This window comes from Carex rostrata, chromosome 11 (genome assembly GCF_964058835.1).
Source record: "Carex rostrata chromosome 11, lpCarRost1.2, whole genome shotgun sequence".
Classification (NCBI taxonomy): Eukaryota; Viridiplantae; Streptophyta; class Magnoliopsida; order Poales; family Cyperaceae; genus Carex; species Carex rostrata.
Window position 1 is genome coordinate 1,967,978 of NC_135928.1, and position 11,161 is coordinate 1,979,138.

Sequence of the window (11,161 nt, forward strand, 5' to 3'; positions counted from 1 at the left end):
AACATAGCGAATATGTGACTGCATTATATTTTCTCACATTCAAGTTGTGAAAAAGTACTGGACTCACCACGGCTTATGCAAAAATTAATATGCAAAGTTGTATTTTTATATATTAATAGTTATTAATATATGTTTTATTGGGTATTTATATGGGTATTGGATTGGGTTCGGTTATGGGTCAGATAATTAAATGAAACCCATATCCTACCCATTACAATATCGGTTCCGGTTCCGGTTCGGATCCGAATCGGATATTAAATTATTAATTTTGTAATCATACCCATACCCATAATTCAACCGGTTATATTTTTTAAACCATACCCTATCAAAATTAATCGGATCCGGGTCGGTTCCGGATGGGATCCGGATAATTGAGTAAAAGTAGCACCTCTAGTCAAATGAAGAGAGAGATCAAAGATTATAATAAATAATTTACAATCTTAGATACTGAAAGATACATTTTCAAGCGGATAAATCACCGTCCCAGCAGATTAGTTACAAGATTTCTGGAGAACTAAAAGGAAATTTCAATGTGAAAATAAAATTACGCTCTATGCATTTTCAATGGGAACTAGAGGCAATTTTCCACCGTATATTTCTGGAAGCTGATTCTCGTCAATTTCTTCGAGCAATGTCTCTTGCAAGTTCTTGTCCTCAACAAAGACAAGCTACATATAAAATGATTTTTTTTGTCAACGGAACTGGAAAACGTAATGATCAAATTTAAAATTTTTCGACAAGTTTGATTGTGAAATAAGATATCTAGTACATTTTTATTTCACATTTAAGCTATTAAACAAAATATAAAATATAAATAAGATGGAGTTACAACTAGAGGTTGAATAAAACCCGTTAAGGGTATACCCGCCCGTACCCGCCCGTACCCGTCAGCTAGGGTACCCGTGCCCGAGCCCGGGTATGGGTCGGGTACTCGGGTACGCGGGTACGGGCAAAAACCGGACCGGACCCATTATTTTAGACCAATACCCGAGTTTACCCTACCCGAGTTAACCCGTACCCGACTACCCGAGTACCCATACCCGTATACCCGAGTACTGTTCATCACAGTTCAAAATTCAAAAAATTTGATTTTTCCCCCCAAAAAAATAAGAAAAAAACTAGAAAAAATCAGAAAAAACCAGAAAAAAAAACAGCAAAAAAAAAAAAAAAAAATACACCCGTACCCGCCCTACCCGTACCCGCCTTACCCGTCAAGGGTACACGGGTAAGGGTATAGGGCGGGTAGGGTATGGGTTTTGAAAATTATACCCGCCATACCCGTACCCGAATACCCTTGTACCCGAGTATACCCGTACCCGAATACCCTTGTACCCGAGTATACCCGTACCCGAGACGGGTATACCCGGGGTACCCGTACCCGCCCGAGTTGCAAACCACTAGTTACAACACAAATAGAGTAAATTAAATTATATGTTATAAGTAAATTAATTTACCAATACCTAGTCTGCTTGTATGGTTTGTTATTATAGATAGTGATTTATTTTTCAATTTCTCTCTTCTTTTAGACAGAGTAATTTAAACTATAATTTGTATTATAAAAAAATGTGTAAAATAATTGGAGTAAACATAATAAGTAACTTTATTTTTTTATTAAAGGATCTCCAGTAATCCGACATCTTTAAAATATAGGAGATGAGACTCGTACCACTGCACTAAGTCCTTGGCTCAATAAGTTAATCTTGAGCCGCCAACCTATCACCCCACCTTATCGCCTCTGCCTCCACCCTGCCCACCCCCTCCGTCCTTGCCCCTCCTTTATCTTTAGTGAGAATTGTCTCTCTAGACAATCTGGCGCGAGAGCTGAGCACAGAGTGGGGGCGAGCGACTTGGTGATCGGAAACAAATTTGAAAGGAGAAAAATAACAAAGAGAAGAGGAGATCTAGGGTTTCTGCTATCCTTTCTCTTTTGACTCTTGCCCGGCTCTCCCTCCTTGTTGGTTTCGTCTAGGATTTCTCCACCTGTTGCTGTTCTCTTGCTCGGACCTCAACCACCTCGCCTACCTTGCCGCCTTCCTCTCCACGCTCAAACTCCTCTGTCTCTTTACCTTGATTGTTGTCATAAATCCTAAATTCGCCTCTAAAATCTAACTCCATTATTCTCTCTGCCTCTAAAGCTGTTAAATCCATTCCCTAGGTAAGGTTGGGGGAGGCCACAATCAGCATCGGCCTCCCCCACCCATCACCCCCAAACAGGAGATAGATGATAGCTTGAAGCAGGATTGCTAGATGCGGTGTTGTTATCAGTTGTGGTGTTGTTAGCGGCTGTGTTGTGTTGATAGATGTTGTGGTGTTGTTTAGATTTTGTTGTGTTGTCTTTTATGTGAATGGTGTTGTTGTAGATGTGAAATTACAGATGTGATTTTATTTTTATTTAGTAAAAATTATATTTATCAAGGTTTCAAATAAAAATCTTTCTTAAATTTAAATTTAAGTAATAGTCAAATATAACCTTCAATCAGCATCGGCCTCCCCCACCCATCACCCCCAAACAGGAGATAGATGATAGCTTGAAGCAGGATTGCTAGATGCGGTGTTGTTATCAGTTGTGGTGTTGTTAGCGGCTGTGTTGTGTTGATAGATGTTGTGGTATTGTTTAGATTTTGTTGTGTTGTCTTTTATGTGAATGGTGTTGTTGTAGATGTGAAATTACAGATGTGATTTTATTTTTATTTAGTAAAAATTATATTTATCAAGGTTTCAAATAAAAATCTTTCTTAAATTTAAATTTAAGTAATAGTCAAATATAACCTTCAATCCTACTAAACTCTGTAGGCCCATACTAAATTTAAGTAATAGTCAAATATAACCTTCAATCAGCATCAGCCTCCCCCACCCATCACCCCCAAACAGGAGATAGATGATAGCTTGAAGCAGGATTGCTAGATGCGGTGTTGTTATTAGTTGTGGTGTTGTTAGCGGCTGTGTTGTGTTGATAGATGTTGTGGTGTTGTTTAGATTTTGTTGTGTTGTCTTTTATGTGAATGGTGTTGTTGTAGATGTGAAATTACAGATGTAGTTTTATTTTTATTTAGTAAAAATTATATTTATCAAGGTTTCAAATAAAAATCTTTCTTAAATTTAAATTTAAGTAATAGTCAAATATAACCTTCAATCCTAATTTTGTTTCTTCTTTTATTTAAATAAGTTTAATAACCTTATATTAAAAAAACATAATTACCTTTTCTTTGGAATTTTTGTCAACGAATGGAGAAACAATCTTCCATGCCTTCATAAAAATCTGGGGCACATGGATTAGAAGCACCTTCCCAGTTCTCTCTGGATAATAGTTCTGAAAAGCACAAAATGCACAGAAGACACTGTTTAGCATTTAGAGTAAAGATGTTGTCCGTTTGAGTTTGTCCTCTAATTATCTCCCTAACTAACTAATGCATAAAGTACGATGTGACTACTAACTACTTGGGGGACCACTTATACTTGAAAAAAATTTACAACTGACATGTGCATGTATGGATACTTATACACGCAAGTATTACCATAAAATATATTAAGTATTCATATCTAAGATATTAAGTATTAAAAAAAAAAAAACTGAACATCAGCTTTCATTTACACACCCATCTTTTACACGTTTTTAGAAGTGGATTTTATTTGTCCGTTTAATCTCGTCAATATTTCTAATGATATGTGAAAAATTTTGCGAATCTAAAACCACAAACATCTTCTACATAATTTTTTCTTTCAAATGAGATATATGATAAAGTACTTTCGGGTTCTTCGTCATTCAAGTATTTAGACCTCAGTGTGCAAATACTCATACCTTGTCAAGTATTCTTCTCTAAAATGCCGAGTATTCATACTTACTCAGTAAAGTGTGAATATTTACGTTGTATATTATTTCTGAGAAACCCACAGACGTGTCTTTGGCATTAACTACTTGGAGATCACTACTGACTTTTGGGAGCTGCAAATGTCGCTTGAAAGTGACTACGATAATAAACTCTTGGAATCAGGTACCAATTTCATGGTGATCGAGCAGGTGCTTGGATCTTGATTTTGGACTGATCGTTAGTTATCTTTAATTTATCCATAAATTTAGATCTTGAATTGTTTGTTGAAATAACACGTGCTACTTTTTTGAAGTATTATTGAAGCCGAGGCAGATGTATTATTGAAGGTGCTCCGGTACAATACAAAAGAACTGGTACTTGTACATAAAGGGATGCAATTTCAGCAAAGCTACTTTTTTTTAAGTGTCATGCTTGCTTTCATTCTTAGGTTCGATAATATTTCAAGTGTTCTAGATTTTAGTTTTAGTATTTCAAATTGTTCTAGATTTTCTATGTACTTTATGTACTTTACTTTGTTTATTGCATTGAATTATTCCTGTATGGATTTTAACTAAAAAAAAAAAAAGTACTGGGAGCGTCCAGGTTCTTATTACCAGCATGTACAAATTTGTTGATAAAATATTGGAGATGGTTGAGATTTATTAAAATTTCTTTTTAAAGTTAATATTCGTACATAAATTCATAGGTATAAATACACATGTTAATATGATTGCTATTATCTATAAATATCAAAAAAATTAAAGTCAAATATTGTTTCATAACAATACACATCTTCACGCTTAAGTTTGAATACTAAGTGTTTTAGATATCAATAAATCAGATAAATTATGTATGAAAAGAATAATAACATAAACGATTGAATACAAATACTTCTTATTTTAACTATTGGTAAAACATATGCATCGCAGTAATACCAACATTTGACCAAGTAGATATGAATACTCCATGTCTTAAAATTGATAAAACATATGCATCACAATAACAACAAAATTTGACCAAGTAGATATGAATACTTGATGTCTTAACTATTGTTACTTACTGTTTCATATATTAATAGTTTGAATATTGTCAATTTAAAAAATATATTAAATTAAGATGCTTTACAATGTAACAATTCATACTTCAATTATTAGTATGAATACTCTTCTCGGTACCTATCAATATGTTCAAGCACTAAACAAATTAATTAATTTAAGTAATTTTACAATATAACAATTCACATTTCAATGTGTAAGTATGAATACTTGATATGTTATATATATTTTAGAAATACAAATGTCATATGTAAACCAGTGTTTTAAAATGCGGCTGCATATGCTTATGTAGTCAGTAGCTGTGCTCAGAATGTCATGCAGTCCCTCCCATGCAGTTTTGAGCATGCGGCTGCATATGTGGTCCGAATATGCATTATGAAGTTCATATGCAGCGCATGTAATTAAAAGTTCATATGCATTATGCAGAGTTTTACTATCCCATCCCAAATTATTGTATTTTTTATATACAATAAGGCACACTTCATGTTGGTTATGTGAAAATAAATTCAACTATATGAATATGAATATGTATATACTTGAATTTTTATTTTAAAATCCGCATATATAGAACCGCATTAAAATCCGCATATGCGTCCGCATACCGCTTATGTGGTATGCAGTGGTCTTCCGCATGCATGAACAAAACCGCATTTTAAAACATTGATGTAAACAATTCATATTTTAGTTATAAGTATGAATACTTTATTTAGTACCTATCAATATATGCAAGCACCAAATAGAGTAACTGATTTACTAATTTAAGTTACTTTACACCATAACAATTCACACTTCAATGCATAAGTGTGAATATTTGAAATTTAATATATTAATATTTTTACAAAAACTACTGTGTTGGCGATTGTGCGTTGGTAGTCCCCCAGGTAGTTAATTCACAAAGCACATTTAAGAATTTTTCAGAAATATTTTACAACATAAAAATTCACACTTTAATGTGTAAGTATGAATACTTGATATTTTAAAAATAAACGTTTACAACAATTACAATGCTGACACTTGAGATGTCATTACGCATCCACTTGTCCTTGGTTTTCTGTGTGTGGCCCCTATCGTAGTCGCTTTCAAGCGACGTTTGTGGCCCCCCAAAGTTGGTAGTGATCCCCCAGGTAATTAATGCCAAAGACACGTCTGTGGGTTTCTTAGAAATACTTTACAATATAAATATTCACACTTTACCGAGTAAGTATGAATACTCGGCATTTGAGAGAAAAATATTTGACAAGGTATGAATATTTGCACACTGAGGTATGAATACTTGAACGACGAAGAACCCGAAAGTACTTTATCATGGATTTCATTTGAAAGAGAAAATTACGTAGAAGATGTTTGTGGTTTTAAATTCGCAAAATTGCTCACAGATCATTAGAAATACTGACGAGATTAAACGGACAAAAAATACCTACTTCTAAAAATGTGTAAAAGATGAGTGTGTAAAAGAAAGTTGATGATCAGTTTTTTTTTTAATATTTAATATCTTAGGTATAAATACTTAATTTACTATATGGTAATACTTGCGCGTATAAGTATTCATATATGCGCGCGACAGTTGTAAATTTTTTTCAAATATAAGTGGTCCCCCAAGTAGTTAGTAGTCCCCCATATAGTTAGTGGTCCCCATCGTACTTTATGCATCAGTTAGTTAGGAAGACTTTTAAGAAGAAGTAGGAGGACATTTAACTGTGCATTAGGAAAGCAAAAACCAATATTTTTTTAATAGATTCTAGCTTGATAAAAAGTATGTATTCTTTAATATCCATATCAGTTGCAATGATAATATGTCACATGATTTATAAATAGTTGAAAGCCTCAACACCTCTGTTGAGTTACCATTAATTATATAACAGATATTTTAGCATAATTCTAGACTTCTTTTAACAAAGCTATATTTTGGTTCATGATTAAAAATTATAGATCTATTGTTATCTTAAATGAAAAAAAGAAAAATAAAAAGAAAAAATGAACCTGAATAATTTCGACAGCTGCCAAGTATGCGCGAGTGTCGAAATGTGCATAAGTCCATCCTTTAAAATCAGCTATGAAAATGAACTTCTCCTTACCAGTTGGCATCCTATAATTTTAGTTGTTGAAGTTTAGTAATAAAGTTATAAAAAGAGACAACAAAGGAATAATTGAACACATGCAAAATATATTTAAGCATTTAGTGTGTATAATTCTTCCAAGCAATAAAAGACATTCATTAGGACAAGAGTACTACAAAAGACAGACACTTTTCGCGAGGGTAAAAAGTGATTTTTCACAACAGAGTACCATCATAAATATGTTTTTTTTATTCGCGACGATACTTTTTGCAACGGAGTTCCGTCATAAATGCATTTTTTCTCTCGTGAAAAGTGCCTAGTAGGTCCATACCGCTTACACTAAATCCCTAAAACTCTTGTAAAATCAATACAGTGCCAAAAGCACGGTTAAAGAATGAATATTCAAGAAATGTATCAAAATTAAATTAATATTCTTAAGAAATTATATATGAATAACAGGGGAGAAAATAGTGCATGCAAGTTATATGATAATAGAGCAAACAGAAATCGATTCCAAGTTGAGATTCTACTAATTAGCATCTTGAAAATTTGTAATGTCAACAAGAATGAGACACTTTTCGCGAGGATAAAAAAGTGACTTTTTGCAACGAATTACTCTCATTGTTCAGCTTTTTGTTTTTGCAACGGATGACCGTCGTAAAAACATTTTTTCCCTCGCAAAAAGTGTCTACTTTGTTGTAGCATGTGTGTATCAATCAAGGATATATATATAAATCAAGCGCACCTTGCACATGCTTTGTCAAGGAAATATGTAACACAACCTGCATTTAAAAAATATACAATTGTTATTTTCACCTCGTCCTCTTTTTCTTCTTAATTTGATTAATTTGTTTGTTTTTTATTTATTTTAAGAGAAGCGACACAGGAGAGAAAAAGTTTTGCGAACTTACGCCTGTACTCATCTATTTGCCTCTTGGAATAGTCGTGCTTAGCTGCTAAACCAACTAATATAGGCCGCCCGGCTTTGTCAAATCCTTGCATGAACAACTTTCTTGGGCGCAATTCATTTTGGATCTCTGATTCGGATATGAATCCGTTTGGTACCGCATGTCTCCTCCATTTCAGGTACTTTAGAAATAGAGAAGAGCCCTTCTCTATATTCAGGTCACGCGCACGTAAAAATCTCCGGAGTGTGTAGTTATCTGTCTCCTGGATATTTTCCACAGATTATGTTTTCTTAATTTTACTGAGAGAGTAGGTATGAAAAAAAGAAAGAAAAGCAGCATGCTACATGTCTAAGGATTTTATTTATTAATCCAGTGGGAACAACTTAAGCTTGATTATTTATACAGAGAATAATTTTAGCAACCCAAAACAGGGATCCTGAAACTGCAGGATCCTACTGTATTGTAATGTGGACCATCCAATCTAAGAGAATCATACACTTAAATCTAATTTAGGAAGTATGATCTAAACCTTTCATATAAAACCTTTATTCAGATCAAATTAGAAGCTCCAAGTTTGATAACATGACCCAGCCTTTTGGCTATGAATAAACCAAATACAGAGTCGCACACTCTTCAATACTCGGCATGCCTCTTGCAATACTTTGTTTCGATATTATTTATTTGAAATAATTTTCTGAGTTTGTCTCTGGGGGAGAGGAGATAGTAATAAGCTGGACCAGCAATATATACACCAGCAAAAATGTTGATAACATATATGAGATCCGAGGAGATATATAATGTTGATTGTATTTTTTATGGTACCTACTGTGTTGATGTTTATAGTACATGGCTTTATGTTATAGCCGTTTATATTTTTTACCGTTGGTACCTACTCCTAATTATGGTGTGCACCATTGTTGTAAAAAATGTCCGTTTAGGCCGATTAATCGGCCGATTAGTCGTTGGCGGTGATCAAACCGTCATGGATTTTTCGACTAATCAACCGATTATTCTCGATTAGTCATTTGGTGGTACTCTAACCGTCCGACGACCGCATACCCTTATTTACAACACTGGTGTGCATAGATACCACTGTTTCTATGTACCGTTGCCTATTCTATTACATTTGGTACTACACTTGATTTAATCCGAGCCATTGATCTATGATGAATCCTATTGGGTGATCTATTTTATTTTCTAACAAAAATAATTAATATTTTTAAGATACCAAGGTATCATAGCTGAATAAGCACAAAGGTACGTTTTTAATAAAGACATGGGCCCAAGATCGAAACAAGGAATAAATGGAAGGAATCCCAAAGAGAAAAAAGATATGCAATGTATTAATAAAGAAAAAGCTGTAATCATTATCTCTAACGTGTTGTTAATCTATTATTATATAACGGTTGAATGTTGACTTTTTTCCATAGAGTAGGAAAAAAATTACAGCTTATTACTTGAATTCTGGGTCTGACCAGAGCTCAAGTTTCAATACTGTACCAGCTTATTACTTGAATGCATGTACCGCTCAGGGCAAATGTCTGGTGTTGTACCAGAACTCAAATTTGTGTTGTTAACAACACAAACCTTTGCACATTTGCCCGTATGTGCATGAGATATAGAAAGGGAGAGAGCTAAGATGATTCAAGAAGCCAGTAAAGGTTGGAGTTTGATAAAATAAATTTGTTTATAAGAGCACAGTTGAGCCAACAAAATCTTAGTCCATTAACCGCATCAAGAATTACAAAAAAAGCTTCTTCCATCCATCTAAAATTGCAAAAAAGGAAAACAAAATATAGAGAGGAATAAGGGGTGAGTAGTACCTTGGAAGAAGGATCTTGACTTTCAACAATTGTTCTCATTTGGGCTACTAAACCCCACTCTGCTTCTCCATCAACTGTACCCATTTCAGTATTCTTCTCTTTCTTTAACCAAATAAGAAGGGGAGGGAGTAGTGGAGAGAACAGAGAGAGAACATAGAGATTTTTAATGGCACAATTTGCATGCTATTATTTCTTTAACTGAAAATATATGTGAAGCTGAGTTGGGGTTTCACCAGAGAACACTATTTCTGTGCACCCGTTTCAATCCGAAATCTCACTCTAGTTGGGTCCCCTGATTTTGAAAATTTTGATTGGAAAAAAATATAGACAGTTGATTGTAAATGAAGTTGTCAAACGAACAGGAGAGCTCATGACTTTAAATAATCTTCGGTTGAGTTGGTCTTCTTTTGCATATGGACACAAAATATAATTTATTTTAGTTTTAGCCCTCTTAACCTCACAATGTTGTATGTAGTCAATTATTTTGAACTCATATTTCTGAAATGAAAAATGCTAGGTGGAAAATTGTAGCAAATGCTTCTTGCATGTTATATAACCAAACTTTCTTTTAGAAAATAGTAGGCGAGTGACCAACTATATATATATATTGGAGGAATATTAAATTTTAGAATATTAAATTGGAGGAATATTAAATTTTAGAATATTAAATTGAAAGAAAAATTTGGAGTTTAAATGTACATGAGTAAGAGAGCTAGAGGAGGGGGAAAATGAAAAATAAGAGAAAAATGAAGGGTTGCACACAAATCTAAAATCTATTCAGATAAAAAAAACTTAATAGAAGTGTGTGAAGCAAAATATATGAGGTTAAGAGGACTAAAAATATAGTAAAACCAATAATTATTTTTTTAGAGTGTTGCCATTGGTCAAAGGTCAAACGATCTTTTCTTTCATGGAAAGATGTGATTATTTCTCCCTTTTAAGAAACAGAAATTGGAGGAATATAAAAAAATGTGTTTCAGGGGCTTCAATGAGAATGTTAATACTTCAGGTTTGAGAAGTACCTCCTAATATTTCCATTTTTATTTTTTGAAATAAGATAGGGGTCAAGCCTCTAATCTTATTTCTATTGATAAAAATGTGATACAGTCAAAAGAGTAAAAAAACATGAAATTGCTGAAATGAATATTGAGGAGAAAAAATAAAAATAAAAATTACATCTTCCATAATACTTGACCAACCAACTCCAAAATGATATAAAAATTATCTCTAAATATTCGATTACATCTCTCTTTTCATAACATAAATATAAAAACCTACATGAGGAGGCTTCTTTCCACATAGAAGTCGACAGTAACAGGGTCAGATTAGATCATGATCGTTTATAGTAAATTTGCACGAATTGTAAAGCAGATTCCCTATATTTCAAAAAAGTCAGAAATACTTTTGGCTCAGTTTCGAATCAGGGGATATGGACTCGACGCCATGCAGATTTTGTCCCTTTGACTTAATTCTTGATGAAATTATCACCAAGTCATTACTAATATTAAT

The 11,161-nt window shown here is 33.5% G+C and overlaps 1 protein-coding gene across 1 annotated transcript; it reads right to left on the reverse strand.

Annotated features, from left to right (window-relative positions):
• Positions 1-512: 512 nt before the first annotated feature.
• Positions 513-9,803, reverse strand: LOC144562164 (uncharacterized). Its single transcript, XM_078311331.1, has 6 exons — positions 9,653-9,803; positions 7,833-8,091; positions 7,667-7,703; positions 6,845-6,950; positions 3,200-3,310; positions 513-668 (listed from the first exon to the last, which is right to left on the reverse strand). The coding sequence occupies exons 1-6, from the start codon at positions 9,734-9,736 to the stop codon at positions 552-554; spliced, it is 714 nt and encodes a 237-aa protein (XP_078167457.1). The 5' UTR covers positions 9,737-9,803; the 3' UTR covers positions 513-551.
• Positions 9,804-11,161: the final 1,358 nt, after the last annotated feature.